At 59.6% G+C, this 18,624-nt stretch overlaps 3 protein-coding genes across 4 annotated transcripts in view; 2 read left to right on the top strand and 1 right to left on the bottom strand.

Annotated features, from left to right (window-relative positions):
• Nucleotides 1-340: 340 nt before the first annotated feature.
• On the top strand, nucleotides 341-12,144 carry ZNF8 (zinc finger protein 8). 2 transcript variants are annotated; one of them, XM_060172625.1, is made up of 4 exons: nucleotides 341-488; nucleotides 4,885-5,011; nucleotides 5,227-5,322; nucleotides 9,268-12,144. In XM_060172625.1, exons 1-4 carry the CDS (start codon nucleotides 438-440, stop codon nucleotides 10,545-10,547), a joined length of 1,554 nt encoding a protein of 517 aa, XP_060028608.1. In that variant the 5' UTR covers nucleotides 341-437; the 3' UTR covers nucleotides 10,548-12,144. The 2 variants fall into 2 exon arrangements, with proteins under 2 accessions (XP_060028608.1, XP_060028603.1); XM_060172620.1 differs by having other exon boundaries at nucleotides 9,250-12,144.
• Nucleotides 12,145-14,223: 2,079 nt separating this feature from the next.
• On the top strand, nucleotides 14,224-16,233 carry LOC132533071 (uncharacterized). Its single transcript, XM_060172672.1, has 2 exons — nucleotides 14,224-15,163; nucleotides 15,206-16,233. Exons 1-2 carry the CDS (start codon nucleotides 15,073-15,075, stop codon nucleotides 16,036-16,038), a joined length of 924 nt encoding a protein of 307 aa, XP_060028655.1. The 5' UTR covers nucleotides 14,224-15,072; the 3' UTR covers nucleotides 16,039-16,233.
• A 1,235-nt stretch (nucleotides 16,234-17,468) lies between these two features.
• The window catches only part of LOC132533058 (zinc finger protein 883-like), a 57,748-nt gene continuing 56,592 nt past the window's right edge, over nucleotides 17,469-18,624 (bottom strand). The window contains exon 4 of the transcript XR_009544949.1: nucleotides 17,469-17,485. The gene's annotated coding sequence lies outside the window, so the exon portion shown is untranslated. The remainder of the gene's footprint in view (nucleotides 17,486-18,624) is intronic.

The raw sequence follows: 18,624 nt of genomic DNA, 5'->3' as shown, positions 1-18,624 counted from the left end.
AGGGGACCGGCTCAGGCCGGCCGCACGGCGGCTCCCCGCGCGATGTGTCCGCAGCTGCGGGCTCCCCGCGCCTGTGGCCGCCGCCGCCAGGCTGTCCGCCCTGCCCGCCTTGTCACCCGGGACCCAGGCCGCCTGCTCGCCGCAGAGCAGAGCCGCCCCGCCCACCGGCTGCAGCCGAGCACTCCGATTGGTCGCCAGACTGCGGGAGGGGCTCCTATTGGACAGCCGCTAAGGGCCCCCATTGGCCTAAATCTGGAGGAGCGCGAGTTTCCATGGGCCCAGCGCCCAGAACCACCGCAAGGCCTTCTGGGAGTTGTAGTTGCCCCTGCGCTTCCGCGACCGCCATTGTCCACCCACTGGAGAACCGAGCGGCCCGGAAGCGGGGTGGCCGAGGCGGTGGCGTCGCCGAGAACCCGGCCGGTCGCCGGGGGCCAGGGATGGACGCAGCGGAGCAGGACGTGGCGGGTGAGGCGGCGGCGCGGCGTCCGGTAAGGCCAGTGCGCACTCCGGAGCCTCGGAGGCCGGGATCGAACACGGGCAGCGAGCTCACGGCGCGTGCGCAGAACGGAAGCGGGGCGCGGCCAGGGGCGCGGGGTCCCCGGTCGGGGGTGCTCGGCCGGCGGGCCGGTGTCGCAGTGACAACCCGTGTCGCGAGAGCTCGGCCCCGTGTCGCACCAGCTCGGCCCCGTGTCGCACCAGCTCGGCCCCGTGTCGCACCAGCTCGGCCCCGTGTCCCCACCAGCTCGGCCCCGTGTCCCCACCAGCTCGGCCCCGTGTCCCCACTAGCTCGGCCCCGTGTCCCCACTAGCTCGGCCCCGTGTCCCCACTAGCTCGGCCCCGTGTCCCACTAGCTCGGCCCCGTGTCCCACTAGCTCGGCCCCGTGTCCCCACTAGCTCGGCCCCGTGTCCCCACTAGCTCGGCCCCGTGTCCCCCACTAGCTCGGCCCCGTGTCCCCCACTAGCTCGGCCCCGTGTCCCACTAGCTCGGCCCCGATGTCCCCACTAGCTCAGCCCCGTGTCCCCACTAGCTTGGCCCCGTGTCCCACTAGCTCGGCCCCGTGTCGCACCAGCTCGGCCCCGTGTCCCCACCAGCTCGGCCCCGTGTCCCACTAGCTCGGCCCCGGTGTCCCTACTAGCTCGGCCCCGTGTCCCACTAGCTCGGCCCCGGTGTCCCTACTAGCTCGGCCCCGTGTCCCCACTAGCTCGGCCCCGTGTCCCCACTAGCTCGGCCCCGTGTCCCACTAGCTCGGCCCCGATGTCCCCCACTAGCTCGGCCCCGATGTCCCCACTAGCTCAGCCCCGTGTCCCACTAGCTCGGCCCCGTGTCCCACTAGCTCGGCCCCGTGTCCCCACTAGCTCGGCCCCGTGTCCCACTAGCTCGGCCCCGTGTCCCACTAGCTCGGCCCCGTGTCCCCCACTAGCTCGGCCCCGTGTCCCCACCAGCTCGGCCCCGTGTCCCCCACCAGCTCGGCCCCGTGTCCCCACTAGCTCGGCCCCATGTCCCCACTAGCTCGGCCCCGTGTCCCCACTAGCTCGGCCCCGTGTCCCCCACTAGCTCGGCCCCGTGTCCCCACTAGCTCGGCCCCGTGTCCCCCACTAGCTCGGCCCCGTGTCCCCACTAGCTCGGCCCCGTGTCCCCACTAGCTCGGCCCGTGTCCCACTAGCTCGGCCCCGTGTCCCCACTAGCTCGGCCCGTGTCCCACTAGCTCGGCCCCGTGTCCCCACTAGCTCGGCCCCGTGTCCCAGTAGCTCGGCCCCGTGTCCCAGTAGCTCGGCCCCGTGTCCCAGTAGCTCGGCCCCGTGTCCCCACTAGCTCGGCCCCGTGTCCCCACTAGCTCGGCCCCGTGTCCCCACTAGCTCGGCCCGTGTCCCACTAGCTCGGCCCCGTGTCCCCCACTAGCTCGGCCCCGTGTCCCCAGTAGCTCGGCCCCGTGTCCCAGTAGCTCGGCCCCGTGTCCCAGTAGCTCGGCCCCGTGTCCCCACTAGCTCGGCCCCGTGTCCCCACTAGCTCGGCCCCGTGTCCCCCACTAGCTCGGCCCCCGTGTCCCTACTAGCTCGGCCCCGTGTCCCACTAGCTCGGCCCCGTGTCCCACTAGCTCGGCCCCGTGTCCCCACTAGCTCGGCCCCGTGTCCCACTAGCTCGGCCCTGTGTCCCCCACTAGCTCGGCCCCGTTGTCCCCACTAGCTCGGCCCCGTTTCCCACTAGCTCGGCCCCGATGTCCCCCACTAGCTCGGCCCCGATGTCCCCACTAGCTCGGCCCCGATGTCCCCACTAGCTCGGCCCCGTGTCCCACTAGCTCGGCCCCGTGTCCCCCACTAGCTCGGCCCCGTGTCCCCCACTAGCTCGGCCCCGTGTCCCACCAGCTCGGCCCCGTGTCCCCACCAGCTCGGCCCCGTGTCCCACCAGCTCGGCCCCGTGTCCCACCAGCTCGGCCCCGTGTCCCCCACTAGCTCGGCCCCGTGTCCCACCAGCTCGGCCCCGTGTCCCCACTAGCTCGGCCCCGTGTCCCCACTAGCTCGGCCCGTGTCCCACTAGCTCGGCCCCGTGTCCCCCACTAGCTCGGCCCCGTGTCCCCAGTAGCTCGGCCCCTTGTCCCAGTAGCTCGGCCCCGTGTCCCCACTAGCTCGGCCCGTGTCCCACTAGCTCAGCCCCGTGTCCCCACTAGCTCGGCCCCGTGTCCCACTAGCTCGGCCCTGTGTCCCCCACTAGCTCGGCCCCGTGTCCCAGTAGCTCGGCCCCGTGTCCCCACTAGCTCGGCCCCGTGTCCCCACTAGCTCGGCCCCGTGTCCCCACTAGCTCGGCCCGTGTCCCACTAGCTCGGCCCCATGTCCCCCACTAGCTCGGCCCCGTGTCCCCAGTAGCTCGGCCCCGTGTCCCAGTAGCTCGGCCCCGTGTCCCAGTAGCTCGGCCCCGTGTCCCCACTAGCTCGGCCCCGTGTCCCCACTAGCTCGGCCCCGTGTCCCACTAGCTCGGCCCTGTGTCCCCCACTAGCTCTGCCCCGTTGTCCCCACTAGCTCGGCCCCGTTTCCCACTAGCTCGGCCCCGATGTCCCCCACTAGCTCGGCCCCGATGTCCCCACTAGCTCGGCCCCGTGTCCCCACTAGCTCGGCCCCGTGTCCCACTAGCTCGGCCCTGTGTCCCCCACTAGCTCGGCCCCGTATCCCCACTAGCTCGGCCCCGTGTCCCCCACTAGCTCGGCCCCGTGTCCCACCAGCTCGGCCCCGTGTCCCACCAGCTCGGCCCCGTGTCCCCACCAGCTCGGCCCCGTGTCCCCCACTAGCTCGGCCCCGTGTCCCCACTAGCTCGGCCCCGTGTCCCCACTAGCTCGGCCCCGGGTCCCCACTAGCTCGGCCCCGTGTCCCCACTAGCTCGGCCCCGTGTCCCCCACTAGCTCGGCCCCGTGTCCCCACTAGCTCGGCCCCGTGTCCCACTAGCTCGGCCCCGTGTCCCCACTAGCTCGGCCCCATGTCCCCACTAGCTCGGCCCGTGTCCCACTAGCTCGGCCCCATGTCCCCCACTAGCTCGGCCCCGTGTCCCCAGTAGCTCGGCCCCGTGTCCCAGTAGCTCGGCCCCGTGTCCCAGTAGCTCGGCCCCGTGTCCCCACTAGCTCGGCCCCGTGTCCCCACTAGCTCGGCCCCGTGTCCCCACTAGCTCGGCCCGTGTCCCACTAGCTCGGCCCCATGTCCCCCACTAGCTCGGCCCCGTGTCCCCAGTAGCTCGGCCCCGTGTCCCAGTAGCTCGGCCCCGTGTCCCAGTAGCTCGGCCCCGTGTCCCCACTAGCTCGGCCCCGTGTCCCCACTAGCTCGGCCCCGTGTCCCCCACTAGCTCGGCCCCGGTGTCCCTACTAGCTCGGCCCCGTGTCCCACTAGCTCGGCCCCGTGTCCCCACTAGCTCGGCCCCGTGTCCCACTAGCTCGGCCCTGTGTCCCCCACTAGCTCGGCCCCGTTGTCCCCACTAGCTCGGCCCCGTTTCCCACTAGCTCGGCCCCGATGTCCCCCACTAGCTCGGCCCCGATGTCCCCACTAGCTCGGCCCCGTGTCCCCACTAGCTCGGCCCTGTGTCCCCCACTAGCTCGGCCCTGTGTCCCCCACTAGCTCGGCCCCGTTTCCCCAGTAGCTCGGCCCCGTGTCCCAGTAGCTCGGCCCCGTGTCCCAGTAGCTCGGCCCCGTGTCCCCACTAGCTCGGCCCCGTGTCCCCACTAGCTCGGCCCCGTGTCCCCACTAGCTCGGCCCCGTGTCCCACTAGCTCGGCCCCGTGTCCCACTAGCTCGGCCCCGTGTCCCCTACTAGCTCGGCCCCGTGTCCCCTACTAGCTCGGCCCCATGTCCCCACTAGCTCGGCCCCGTTTCCCCTCTAGCTCAGCCCCGTGTCCCCACTAGCTCAGCCCCGTGTCCCCCACTAGCTCAGCCCCGTGTCCCCCAGTATCTCCAGCCCCGTGTCCCCCCCCACTGGACCTTAGCCGGGTGTGGGTCTCCCCTTCTCCTTCCCTCAGCTCTGCCCTCCTGGCCCTGTGTCTCCACGGGCTGCTTTGTTTCCTTGTTAGCCCTGACGCTGTGGCTTTGTTCCCAGCCGTTCTGAGTGGGCGTAAGCTCAGCCTCACCTGTCTGTCAGGTGCTGTTGCTGTGTACAGGCTGCCAGCTCTGCCGGCCTTGAAGAATTTAGTGGTATTTCCAAGGCCGCTGTCAGGGCTGACCTCTGGCCCGTCACTACTCGTCTCAAAGCTCTGGAGCTGTTTACGCGGCACTGTGGCTCCGAGGTGGCCGCCCGCAGCTCCTCTGTGGTGCGTCTTCAGCTGTCTCTCACGCACGGGCTCCCCGGGCCTGGCGTGTCTTCACTCCCCTCCCAGAGCCGGATGCCACGTCCGGCTCATTGATCCTGTTTCAGGAGCCGGTGACCTTTTGGGATGTGGCCGTGGACTTCAGCCAGGAGGAGTGGGGGCAGCTGGACCCCGTTCAGAGGACGCTGTACCGGGACGTGATGCTGGAGACCTACGGACACCTGCTCTCTGTGGGTGAGGCTTTCGCAGCTCATCTGTCCCTCTGCGCAGTGCGTCCGGGGTGTGTGAGGTCCTGGTCCTGCAGGGAGTCCGGGACCTGGGTTTTCCTTCCCTGTGGACTGTCTTTCCCCAAAGCGGACTTTGCCTTGCTGGGCACGCGGGTCCTGGCCTGAGGCTGATGCGCTCTCCCTGGGACAGACCTGCGTCACGCCTTGTCTTTCCGTCAGCAGGGCCGGAGCTTCCCAAGCCTGACGTCATCTCCCAGCTGGAACGAGGGGCTGAGCTCTGGGCCCTGCAGAGGGGAGTGTCCCCAGCCTGCCGCGCAGGTGAGAACACACGGGGGGAGCCCCCGCACAGCTCCCGGGGGGAACAGCAGGTGGCCGCTGGTGTAGGTGCTGCACCAGGGCCCGCGGGTGGGCCGTCCCTGTCAGTGTTGGGAGGTGAGAGTCCCAGAAACAGCCTGAGGGCTCAGAACAGGTCAGGTGGTGCCTCTTCTGCCTGGGGCTTCAAAATCCCAAGTTCAATTCCCAACACCACCATAAACCAAAGCTGAGCAGGGCTCTGGTCTTTCTGAGTCTTCCCATCTCTCTCTCCCTCTCCCTCTCTGTTTCTGGCTCGCTCACTCACTCACTCACTCGCTCTCTCTCTATATGAATAAAGGGCCAGGCAATGGCACACCTGGTTGAGTGCACACAATAACAGTGTTCAAGGACCTGGTGCAGGCTCCCGGTTCCCACCTAGTAAATAAATTAAAAAGGGATCCGGGTGGTGGTGCACCTGGTTGAGTGCACACATTACACTGTGCCAGGACCCAGGTTCAAGCCGTCGCTCCCCACCTGCAGGGGAAAAGCTTCACAAGTGGTGAGGCAGGACTGTGGGAGGGATAGGGAGACAGCGTCATGGATCTGCTAAAGCCCCTCCTGCCCGAGGCTTTGATGCTCCAGGTTCAATCCCCAGCACCACCATCAGCCAGAGCGAGCTCTCTCTCTCTCATTAAAATATTAAGAGGGGGAAGCAGGGTGGTGCCACCACTGGTTGAGTGCACACGCGACAGTGCACAAGGACCCAGGTTCAAGCCCCCTGGTCTCCATCTGCAGAAGGGAAGCTTTGGGAGTGGTGGAGAAGGGCTGTAGGTATCTCTTCTTTCTCTCCCTCTCTGTCTTTCAGTATCTCTGTACCCTTAATAAGTAGATAAAATATAAAAATAAGAAGACGAAGAAGTGCTTGGTGTCTGCCCACAGAACACTACTGCTTCTTTTTTAAATGTATCGCCTTTTTGTTGCCCTTGTTGTTTTATTGTTGTAGTTATTGATGTCGTTGTTGTTGGATAGGACAGAGAGAAATGGAGAGAGGAGGGGAAGACAGAGAGGGGGCGAGAAAGACAGACACCTGCAGACCTGCTTCACCGCCTGTGAAGCGACTCCCCTGCAGGTGGGGAGCCGGGGGCTCAAACCGGGATCCTTAGGCCGGTCCTTGTGCTTTGTGCCACCTGTGTTTAACCCACTGGGCTACCGCCCGACTCCCCCACAGAATATTTCTAACCCTCTGTACCTCTGACTTGTAATTTGAGTTAGACACTGGCCCTCCTCAGATCACTGATTTCCTATAATGGTCTGTAGAACTCAGGGAAGCACTTCACCAACATTTACAACAGGATACTGTGTAACAATGATTGTCCGATTCTCTTCTCTCATAAATAATCTTCCTTATTTTACGTGTTTCCCAAAAACACGTAAAGTGGATCAGGCATTGGGACCCATGTTTGACACGTTGACACTGTGTTTCTCTCTTCTTATCTCTCCTGCTTTTTCCAAAAATAGTCAGATAAGCCCAAAATCGGGAGTAACTAAGCTGGTGGCGTCTGCACATGAGGACCTGTCCACCTCCAGCACTGAGGCACCTTGTCAGGGCCACGGGCTTTGACTTCTTTACTGGGGATGAATGGTTTCACCAGCAGTAATACAGGACAACAGTCTGTGCACGCGTCACACTCCCACACCATGCAACCCCCACTGGAACCTCCTTCCAGGACTGGAGCCCCCCGCCCCAGAGCCCTTTACTTTGGTGCAGTAAACCAGACCCAGTCCAAGTTCTGCTTTGTGTTTATTCAGCTTTTTTTTTTAACTGAATTTGTTTCATTGGGGGCGCCTTTAAAATTTAAAGGGAAGAGTTCTGCCTATGTTTTCCTCTAAGTATTTGATAGTTTCTGGTCTGACATCCAAGGGGGTGCTGAAGTCCCTGCTGTGACTGTGTTGCTGCAAATATATTGCTGTGGCCCTTTCAGCAGATGGTTGATGTATTTCGATGGCCTCTCCTTGGGTGCATAGATGCTAATAATCCTTAAGTCCTCGTGATTGATCCTCTGAGTAATGTCCATCCCTGTCTTTTAAATTTTTATGTATTTTAGGGTCTGCCGTGTCAGATATGAGAATAGCTGCTCCCGCCCTTTTTTGTGGGCCATTGGCTTGTATGATAGTTTTCCATCCTTTCACTTTGAGTCTGTGTTTGTCTTGTGAAGTTAGGTGGGCTTCCTGTAGACAGCATATTGTTGGGTTGTGTTTTCTTTTCTTTTTTTTGCCTCCAGGGTTATCATGGGCTCAGTACCTGCACTATGAATCCACTGCTCCTGGAGGCTATTTGAGAGAAATGGAGAGAGGAGGGGAAGACAGAGAGGGGGAGAGAAAGACAGACGCCTGCAGACCTGCTTCACCGCCTGGGAAGCGACTCCCCTGCACGTGGGGAGCCGGGGGCTCGAACCAGGATCCTTCCGCCAGTCTTAGGCTTTGCGCCACGTGCGCTTAACCTGCTGCGCTACCACCCGACTCCCTGGGTTGTGTTTTCTGATCCATCTTCCTACTGTGTACCTCTTATTATGTGAATTCAGGCCATTGACATTGATTGATATCAAGGGCTGAAGATTTTTTTTAAAAAAAGATTTTATTCATTTATGAGAAAGACAGGAGAGAGAAAGAACCAGACATCACTCTGGCACATGTGCTGCTGGGGATCGAACTCGGGACCTCATGCTTGAGAGTCCAAAGCCCTATCACTGCGCCACCTCCTGGACCACGGCTGAAGATATTTTAACACCATTCTTGTAGAGTTTTAGAGTGTTCTGATATATGTCCTATTTGTGGTGGTCTGGTTGTTTATAGGAGACCTTTCAGAACTTCTTTCAGGGCAGGCTTGGTGATGGTTGCTTCCTTCAACTGTTGCTTGTCTGAGAAGGTTTTGACGCCTCCCTCTAGTCTGAATGACAGTCTAGTGGGATGCAGTATTCTTGGCTGAAAGCCTTTCTCATTGATCACTCGATAGATATCTTGCCATTCTCTTCTGGCCTGTAGTGTTTGTATGGAGAGGTCTGCTGCTAATCTTATGGGTTTTTCTTTGTAGGTGACTCTTTGTTTTTCTCTTGCAGCCTTCAGGATCCTTTCTTTATCCTTACTCTTTTTTTTCTTCCATTTTTATTATTGGATAGAGACAGAGAGGAATTAAGAGGGGAGGGGGAGATATAGAGGGACAGAGAGACACCTGCAGCCCTGCGTCACCACTTGTGAAGCCTTCCCCCTGCAGGTGGAGACCAGGGCCTTGAACCTGGGTCCTTGTGCACAGTGATGTGTGCGCTTATCCAGGTGCACCACCACCTGGCCCCGTCCTTATTCCTTTTCACTCTAAATAGGATGTGTCTTGGTGTCTTCACATTGCAAAAACGTCACAGCTCCGCACCGTGCTGCCTGCAGCCGTGACCTGACCTCTGCTGTTCAGCCCGAGCCCCACCTGGGGCTGCAGAGCTCTGAGCTGCACGTCACAGCTTTGCTCGGGCCTCGTGTATTTATTTGAGGGTTTGGGAGGAGAGACGATTCCACCCGTTATTCCATGGCCGCTCCTCCCGGAAGCTGAAGTGGAGCAGTTTAGTGCTCTCTCTCCCCTTTGTCTCCCTTTCTTTTTGGTATCTCTCCCTCTCTCTCTCTCTCTCTCTCTCTCTTTGTTACCAGAGCACTGCTCATCTCTGGCTTATGGTGGCTGGTGTGGGGGACTGAACCTGGGACTTTGGAGCCTCAGGCATGAGAGTCTCTTTGCACAACCATCATGGTACCTACCCACCCTTAGTATGGCTCTCAGAGAGCAGAGCTGTGGGCCTAAGAGAGCTGTCCGGTGGTTCTTTTCCCTCCCTCTTTCTCAGTGAATAAATTCGCACTGGCGGAAGGACCGGGTGTTAGGCCCGTCTCCCCTCCCTCCCTCCCTCCCCTCAGACCCTGGTCTTCCTTCAGATCTGCTGCTGGCGCCTGAGAGCCACGTCTCTCCCGAGGAGCAGCGTGTCGAGGAGGAGGTGCCCCGTGTCTCCGCAAGGAAGGGCTTCCCGAGGGCCGCTTTCCAGCCCGCCGAGTCGGGCCGCCCCGAGAGGTCACCCGCCAGGGGCCGGGGAGGTTCCGGGCCGTTGGGATCGCACTGCGAGGAAGCCGAGACTCTGGAGAGGGACCGTGAAGGTCCCCAGCCGCGGTCAGCTCAGTTCTCGGAGTGCTCTGCCACCCCAGATCCCAGCGATCGCCCCGACGCGGCCGTCCCGCTCGGCCGGCAGCCGGGCTGGGGCGGCGGCGACACGGTCCCCGGTCACACCTCCTCCGGGGCCACCCCCGGCCAGGCTCCGGCGAAGCCCTACAAGTGCGGCGACTGCGGGAAGGCCTTCAGCCACAACGCGCACCTCACGGTGCACAGGAGGACGCACACCGGGGAGCGGCCCTACGCGTGCCACGAGTGCGGCAAGGCCTTCAGCCAGAACTCCTCGCTGGCCCAGCACCAGCGCATCCACACCGGCGACAAGCCCTACAAGTGCGCCGAGTGCGGCAAGGCCTTCTGCCACAGCACGCACCTCACCGTGCACCGGCGGATCCACACCGGCGAGAAGCCCTACGCGTGCCAGGACTGCGGCCGGGCCTTCAACCAGAACTCGTCGCTGGGCCGCCACAGGCGCACGCACACCGGGGAGCGGCCCTACGCCTGCAGCGTGTGCGGCAAGTCCTTCTCCAGGACCACCTGCCTGTTCCTGCACCTGAGGACCCACACGCAGGAGCGGCCCTACGAGTGCAGCCACTGCGGGAAGGGCTTCCGGCACAGCTCCTCCCTGGCGCAGCACCGGCGCAAGCACGCGGGGGAGAAGCCCTACGAGTGCCGCCAGCGGCTCATCTGCGAGCAGGCGGCCCGCCGCGAGTGGGCGGCGGCCGCCCTGGGCCCGCAGGAGAGGGCCGCCCGCGGCGACAGGCCCTTCCGGTGCGGCCAGTGCGGCAAGGGCTTCCGCCAGAGCTCTCACCTCATCCGGCACCAGGTCACGCACACCAGAGACGGCTGCGGGCGCGACCGGCGCCGGGAACAGCCCTGCGGCCGGAGCCCCGCGGCCACGGGGAAGGCCGCCGCACCAGACGGCGGGGCCCTGGACTCGTCGGACAGCCAGGAGATGGCGCAGGACAAAAGCCCGGGGCCCGGGGCTGCGGTGGAGGAGCCTCCCGCGGCCGCGGCCGCTCCCGCCTGGCCGGGCATCCGAGAGTCCCCCTAGAGCCAGAGGCGCGGAGACGTGCTGAGTCCCCGGGCGCGGTGCTCGGCGACGCTCAGAGATGCTGCTGCCACCGTCCCGCTCGCCCCTGCAGCCGTGAATACCCACCTGTCCCATCTCTACCTGGAGAGGAGGCCCGTCAGCGGACGGCCCCTTTGGTGGAGAAATGTAAAGCAGACCGCTCTGCACCGCTGACACAGCCCGATCCCGGCGCTGGGGCCGCAGTGGCCGTGTGTCTGCTAGACGGCCGTGGTGGTAGCCGCCACGGTGCTGTGAGGGCGTTTTTGTACAGGAAGTGAGTTTCCAGAGGGAGGACTGTGTCTTGCAGCAGTTTTCAAAGGCAGTGGGGGTGCACCGGGTTAGGCGGAGCGCAAGGACTCCTGCCAGGATCCCGGTTCGAGCCCCCGGCTTCCCACCTGCAGGGGAGTCGCTTCCCGGGCGGTGAAGCAGGTCTGCAGGTGTCTGTCTTTCTCTCCCCCTCTCTGTCTTCCCCTCCTCTCTCCATTTCTCTCTGTCCTGTGCAATAAAATGGAAAAATGGCCTCCGGGAGCAGTGGATTCGTAGTGCAGGCACCGTGCCCCAGCCATAACCCTGGAGGCAAAAAAAAAAAAAAAAAAAGTTCGACCAAACAGAAGGTCACTGTCCTCTTAGAGCTTCTGAAACTGTTTGGAGACGTTTCTGTGGAAGTGGATTTCACACGGCTTATTTATCTACTTTTCAGGCTGGTTGAGTTTTGTCTTCCACCAGCCTTCATTCACTCTTTTTTTTTTTTTTTTTGGTATTATCTTTATTTATTGGATCAAGACAGCCAGAAATTGAGAGCAAAGGGGGTGATAGGGAGGGAGAGGGCAGAGGGAAGATAGCATAATGGTTATGTAGAGACTCTCATGCCTGCGGCTCCAAAGTCCCAGGTTCGGTCCCCCGCTGATAAGATAAAAAAGGGGGGCAGAGAGACACCGGCAGCACTGCTTCAGCGTTTACAGAGCTTTCCCCCTGCAGGTGGGGACTGGAGGCTCCAACCAGGGTCCTGGCACACTGTGACATGGACACTCGACCAGGTGCGCCCCCACCTGGCCCCACCAGCCGTATTCTTACTCTGAAAGAGTCCCTGCAGCTGGCTTTCTTGTGCATATACATACAGTGGTGGTTTGTCAGTTTCTGTCTAAATTACAAACACACAGACTTATTTTCGTTTTGTATCTTTTACCAGAGCCCTGCTCAGCTCTGGCTTATGCTGGTGCAGGAGATTGAACCTGGGACTATGGAGCCTCAGGTGTGAGAGTCTCTTTGCAGAACCATTATGCTACCTACCCCCGCCCCACACAGACCTTTTGAGCAGGTAAATCTCCTGCTGGGACTAAGTCCGGTGACATCATGTATGCAGACTTTGCCTTGTTTGTTTGTTTACCAGAGCCTGGCTCAGCTCTGGCTTGTGGTTGTGCGGGGAACTGAACCTGGGACTTTGGAGCCGCAGGCGTGAGAGTCTGTTTGCATAACCACTGTGCTGTCTACCCCACCCTGTGTATGCAGACTGTACATGACTCTTTTTTTTTTTTATCAGGAGGACTAATGGCTTGCAGTAAATACTGTTGTTGCTACATGTATAACAATTCTCAGTTTTCTGCAAAACACTTTAAAATGTTTTTTTTTAATATTTATTCCCTTTTGTTGCCCATGTTTTATTGCTTGTAGTTATTATTGTTGTTATTGATGTCATTGTTGTTGGCTAGGACAGAGAAATGGAGAGAGGAGGGGAAGACAGAGAGGGGGAGAGAAAGACAGACACCTGCAGACCTGCTTCACCGCCTGTGAAGCGACTCCCCTGCAGGTGGGGAGCTGGGGGCTCGAACCGGGATCCTTACACTGGTCCTTGTGCTTTGTGCCTACTGCGCTTAACCCGCTGTGCTACTGCCGGATCCCTAAAAAATTTTTTTATTACCTTTATTTATTTATTGAATAGAGAGAGCCAGACATTGAGTGGGTAGTGGGAGAGAGAGGAAGAGAGACAGACACCTGCAGACCTGCTTCACTCACAAAACTTTCCCCTTGCAGGTGGGGACGAGGGGCTTGAACCCAGGTCCTTGAGCATTGTGACTTGTGCATTCAACCAGGTGCACCACCACCCAGCCCCTCCACAAACACTCTTCACGCCCAGCCCAGGGCCTCCGCCATCCCGCACCACCTGAAGGCCCCACCTCAGCCCTTTGGCGCAGTGCTGTACGTTATAACTTTCACTCACTGGCGTCAGTTTCAAAAGGAAAAATACGGAAACAGCTCCGGTGTCTGCCGTGGGGACTGGCCAGGCGATCACCGCAGAGTGCGGAACTGTGGAGCCTGGGAAGTGGGCACTGGGCACCCTGATGGGCAGATGCTGAAGCGGGGGGGGGGGTGGGGGGGGAGGTCTGGCGGCGGAGCACGGCCCGCGCCTGCCATCTCTGACCCACAGTCGGATGGGGCCAGTGTGTTCACCGTCTAGAGCCGCATCTCAAGCCGCATCTGCCGTTGGTCTCCTGGTTCTCGGGGGCTCCACACGGAGACTCCTGCCGGCTGCCTGTAGAGGCCAAACCTTGCGGTGTCCCGCAGCTGCCTGAGTCCCCGTGTCAGGCCGCGAGGGCTCGCCTGGAGGCCTGCTGCTCCTGTGAGGCCAGACGGGAGCCCCGGGCCTGCACGGGGTGTTGTGGGGCTGTGAGCTGCCTGTGGCTGGGTCGAGCTCTGCCTGCCTCCCCGCTTCCCGCCCTCCCCTCCTTCCTCTCCCCCCTTTTCCCTGCATCCTCTCCCCTTCCCCCTTTCCCCTGCATCCTCTCCCCTTCCCCCTCTCCCCTGCATCCTCTCCCCTTCCCCCTTTCCCCTGCATCCTCTCCCCTGCATCCTCTCCCCTTCCCCCTTTCCCCTGCATCCTCTCCCTTTCCCCCTCTCCCCTGCATCCTCTCCCCCCTCTCCCCTGCATCCTCTCCCCTTCCCCCTTTCCCCTGCATCCTCTCCCCTTCCCCCTCTCCCCTGCATCCTCTCCCCTTCCCCCTTTCCCCTGCATCCTCTCCCCTTCCCCCTCTCCCCTGCATCCTCTCCCCTTCCCCCTCTCCCCTGCATCCTCTCCCCTTCCCCCTCTCCCCTTCCCCCTCTCCCCTGCATCCTCTCCCCTGCATCCTCTCCCCTTCCCCCTTTCCCCTGCATCCTCTCCCCTTCCCCCTTTCCCCTGCATCCTCTCCCCTTCCCCCTTTCCCCTGCATCCTCTCCCCTTTCCCCTGCATCCTCTCCCCCTCCCCACTCCTTCCCCCTCCATCCTCTACCTCCCCTCCTTCCTCTAGTTTGGGGGTTGGGTGTGCTGTGCCCTGTTGTGCTGTGGGTGGTGCCCTGGCCCCCTGTCCTGTCAGTCTGTCTGTCTGTCTGATAGCCCAGCTGAGGCCACTCGTGACAGGGACATGAGGTGCTGCATTCCATCCACCGGGGGCCGCCTGAAACATGCCCGCCTGGCTTCACTGCCCAGACACTTTTTCCACTTTATGTTAAAGAGCGAAATCAAACCACCATCCACTGCAAGGAAGCAAAAGATGTTTATTCACGAATTGCAATCCGGGCAACAGAGTGGCAACAGACAGCAGTCTATCAGCTCGACCCTGAACAAAGCTCAAACCACACAATTTATAGGAATTCAGACTACACTCAGGGAGGGGGGAACACATCACCTTATCAGCCTAGATCCAATCATTTCAAACTTAGCAAAAGCCTGATCCATTCAGAGCAAAGCATGGGCTAGTTCTAAACATCACACCAGACCAATAGGTCCTGGCCAAAGTGGGGGTCACCACATTCTTTGTTGGGACCACCCGGCCATCTGTTTGCCATCTATCAGGCCATCATTTATCAGGCCATCAGTTTTAACTGTCTGGTAACAGTATTCTGTTGCAGAGGTCATGAGGAGGCCTGTTCGCTGCAGGGTCTGTCAAAATAATTGATGGCCTTTTAGGTTCTGTTGAGGGGAAAAGGGCAAGGAGTTTTCCACCTCGCTGGGCAGGAGGGCAAAAAGCAACTATATTTAAACTATTCTTAAAACTCAAAAAGCAACTATGCTTATAACTATTTTAGAGTTACTGCCTCTAACGCTTTACATCTTGGGGCTCAGTGCAGCGCCATGAATCTCCCACCGCTGGCCATTGTTGCCCTTTTTTAAAAATTTTACTGTATAGGACAGAGAAACAGAGAGTAGTGGGGGCTAGAGAGGGAGAGAAGAGAGACACCTCAGACCTGCGCCCCCATTCCTGAACCTTCTCCTGTGGGGCTTGAATCCTGGGCATGTGCCCAGCTGGTCGTAGGCGCTTGGCCTGGTGGGCCACGGCCATGGGGTGGGCAGAGGCCAGCAGCCCAGCTCCCTGCATGCTGGGGAGACTGGGGTCACTGGAGGAACACAGGACTTGCACAGAGAATTTCTGCTGGTGCTCTGGACCTGGCCCTCCTGCAGCATGGACACTGAGCATGGAAGCTCTCCCTGCAGGGGCGGGGCCGGACGGGGCACCTGTTCAGCACAGTCAGGATGGGGTTCAAGATGGAGCCAGGTCACTGCAGGCAGGACGGGGCTCAAGCTGGAGCCAGATCAGTGCAGGCAGGACGGGGTTCAAGCTGGAGTCAGTCCAGTGCAGGCAGGACGGGGCTCAAGCTGGAGCCAGATCAGTGCAGGCAGGACGGGGTTCAAGCTGGAGCCAGATCAGTGCAGGCAGGACGGGGTTCAAGCTGGAGCCAGATCAGTGCAGGCAGGACGGGGTTCAAGCTGGAGTCAGTCCAGTGCAGGCAGGACGGGGTTCAAGCTGGAGCCAGATTAGTGCAGGCAGGACGGGGTTCAAGCTGGAGTCAGTTCAGTGCAGGACGGGTTCAAGCTGGAGTCAGTTCAGTGCTGGCAGGACGGGGTTCAAGCTGGAGCCAGATCAGTGCAGGATGGGTTCAAGCTGGAGTCAGTTCAGTGCTGGCAGGACGGGATTCAAGCTGGAGCCAGATTAGTGCTGGCAGGACGGGGTTCAAGCTGGAGTCAGTTCAGTGCAGGCAGGACGGGGTTCAAGCTGGAGCCAGTTCAGTGCTGGCAGGACGGGGTTCAAGCTGGAGCCAGATTAGTGCTGGCAGGACGGGGTTCAAGCTGGAGTCAGTTCAGTGCAGGCAGGACGGGGTTCAAGCTGGAGCCAGATCAGTGCAGGCAGGACGGGGTTCAAGCTGGAGCCAGATCAGTGCAGGCAGGACGGGGTTCAAGCTGGAGCCAGTTCAGTGCAGGCAGGACGGGGTTCAAGCTGGAGCCAGATCAGTGCAGGCAGGACGGGATTCAAGCTGGAGCCAGATCAGTGCAGGCAGGATGGGGTTCAAGCTGGAGCCAGTTCAGTGCAGGCAGGACGGGGTTCAAGCTGGAGCCAGATCAGTGCAGGCAGGACGGGGTTCAAGCTGGAGCCAGGTCAGTGCAGGCAGAACGGGACTCGAACTGGAGCCCCCCACTGCTGTGGGGTGCTTCAGCAGCTGAGGAGCAGGGCTGCAGGTATCTGCCTCACCCCCTTTCTCAATTTTGTCTCTGTTCGCTAATAAAAATATTAAACATCTTTTTAAAGAATAACTACCTTGTGGTCCAGGAGGTGGGGCAGTGGATAAAGCACTGGACTCTCAAACATAAGGTCCAGAGTTCGATCCCCAGCAGCCCATGTACCAGAGTGATGTCTGCTTCTTCCTCTCCTCTCTTTCTCATTAGTAAATCTTTTAAAAACAAGAATAGCAGGTTGTCGGGTGGTATCGCAGTGGGTTAAGCACAGGTGGCGCAAAGCGCAGGGACCAGCGTAAGGCTCCCGGTTCGAGCCCCCGGCTCCCCACCTGCAGGGGAGTCGCTTCACAGGCGTTGAAGCAGGTCTGCAGGTGTCTGTCTTTCTCTCCCCCTCTCTGTCTTCCCCTCCTCTCTCCATTTCTCTCTGTCCTATCCAACAACGAAGACATCAACAATAACAATAATAACTACAACAATAAACGGCAACAGAAAGGAAAAATATATTTTTTTAAATTTTAAATATAATAACTACCACGGGCTGGGCAGTAGCACACTAGGTTCAGTGCACATAGTACGAAGCGTAAGGACCCTGGTTCGAGCCCCGGGCTCCCCACCCGCAGGGGAGTCGCTTCACAGGCGGTGAAGCAGGTCTGCAGGTGTCTGTCTTTCTCTTCCCCCCCTTCCCCTTCTCTCTCCATCTCTCTGTCCTGTCCAATAAAATGGAAACAATGGCCTCCAGGAGCAGTGGGTTCCTAGTGCCGGCGCCCAGTCCCACTGATAACCCTGGAGGTAAAGAGAAAATAAAAACTAGGGCCCGGGTGGTGGCGCACCTGGCTGAGCACACATGTAACTGCGCAAGGCCCGGGGTTCGAGCCCCTAGTCCCACCTGCAGGGAGGAAGCTTTGCAAGTGGTGAAGCAGTCTGAGTTCAGTCCCAGGCGTTGCTTGGCCCAGGGGGGTGCGCCGGTCCCCGCTCGCCCGCTGAATCATAAACAAAGAGAGAAATCCCGGGGGTGGGGGGTAAAGAAAAGAGCCATCAGTGAGCATCTGGCCCAGACCCACAGTCCTGCAAGTGCCATGGCTTGGACTCCATCTCCCAGAAGGCGTTTCGCCTGCTGTCCAGCCGCTTCCAGACAGGCTACGCGCAGGGCACTGTGGGAGTTGAAGTCCCCGCATAACAGACTGCAGAGCGTCTGAGGCTGTCAGTGAATGAGGGAGACCAGCAGGGGCGGGGCCATGCGGACGGGAGGGGCGTGGTTTGAATATGGTGGGCGTGGCCTCTGAGCGTGGGTGTGGCCCTTCATATGGGGGCGGGGCTGTGGCTCCAGGCGGTGTTCCTTATACCCAGGAATAGAAAAGCCAGGCCTGGGCAGAGGGTAGGCAGCATAATGGTTATGCAAACATTCCTGAGGCTCCAGAGTCCCAGGTTCAATCTCCTGCGCCACCAGAAGCCAGAGCTGAACAGTGCTTGGTTAAAAAAATTTTTTAAATTTACATATAGAAAGAATAAACAACAAACAGGGAAAAATAGCCTCCAAGGAGCCAGTGGAGCAGTGGATTCGTAGTGCAGGCAAAACCTTGTAGGCATAAAAAAGAAAAAGGGAAAACGAGGCCTTGACCACACATGCTACATGAGCGCACAAGGGCCTGGGTTTGAGCCCCGGGTCCCCATCTGCAGGGAAAGCTTTGCAAGTGGTAAAGCAGGATTGCAGGTGTCTCTCTGTCTCTATCGCCCCACTCTCAATTTCTGACCATCTGTATCAATAAATAAAAAAAAATGCACTCTGGGAGGTGGTGCAGTGGACAAAGCGCTGGATTCTCAAGTATGAAGTCCAGAGTTGAATCCCGGTAGCATGTGGACCAGAGTGATGTCTGGCTCCCTCTCTCTCTCTCTCTCTCTCTCCCCTATCTTCATGAATAAATAAAATCTTTTTTTAAAATGCTAAGTGCTGGGCTGGGGAGATAAAATAATGGTTCTGCAGAGTCGGGCAGTAGCGCAGCGGGTTAAGCGCACGTGGCACAAAGCGCAAGGACCGGCATAAGGATCCGGGTTCGAGCCCCAGCTCCCCACCTGCAGAGGAGTCGCTTTACAGGCCATGAAGCAGGTCTGCAGGTGTCTGTCTTTCCCCCTCTCTGTCTTCCCCTCCTCTCTCCATTTCTCTCTGTCCTATCCAACAACAACATCAGTAACAATAAAGGCAACAAAAGGGAAGAAATAAATTTAAAAAAAATAAAATAATGGTTCTGCAGAGACTTTTATGTCTGAGGCTCCAAAGCCCCATGTTCAATCCCCAGCACCAGTGCTCTGGTCTTATATCATTCTGTCTGTATTTCTCTCATTAAAATGAAATCAGTGTCAAAAAATATTTTTTAAAAAAGAACTGCTAGGTCCTACTGTAGTGGATTTAGCCTTGAGGAAGCCCCCAGTCTTCCCAGCAACTGCACTTTGTTAGCGGTACCATTATGAGGATCCTATTCTCTGCCTCTCGCCAGTTTTGTTTCCTCCACCAGAATTATCTCAGAGGTCAGTGCCTGCATAACAAACCCACTGGTCCTGGTGGCCATTTCCCCCTTT

Source organism: Erinaceus europaeus, chromosome 2 (genome assembly GCF_950295315.1).
Source record: "Erinaceus europaeus chromosome 2, mEriEur2.1, whole genome shotgun sequence".
In the NCBI taxonomy this organism is placed as follows: Eukaryota; Metazoa; Chordata; class Mammalia; order Eulipotyphla; family Erinaceidae; genus Erinaceus; species Erinaceus europaeus.
This window is presented reverse-complemented; position numbering and strand designations above follow the sequence as displayed.

Bases quoted from the DNA above. Each gene is read 5' to 3' on its own strand.
- ZNF8 (XM_060172620.1), top strand. From the start codon at position 438: ATGGACGCAGCGGAGCAGGACGTGGCGGGTGAGGCGGCGGCGCGGCGT. The intron at 489-4,884 runs GTAAGGCCAGTG...ATCCTGTTTCAG, and splicing joins AGGCGGCGGCGCGGCGTCCG to GAGCCGGTGACCTTTTGGGA. The intron at 5,323-9,249 runs GTGAGAACACAC...CCCTCCCCTCAG, and splicing joins GTCCCCAGCCTGCCGCGCAG to ACCCTGGTCTTCCTTCAGAT.
- LOC132533071 (XM_060172672.1), top strand. From the start codon at position 15,073: ATGGGGTTCAAGATGGAGCCAGGTCACTGCAGGCAGGACGGGGCTCAA. The intron at 15,164-15,205 runs GTCAGTCCAGTG...AGCTGGAGCCAG, and splicing joins AGGACGGGGTTCAAGCTGGA to ATCAGTGCAGGCAGGACGGG.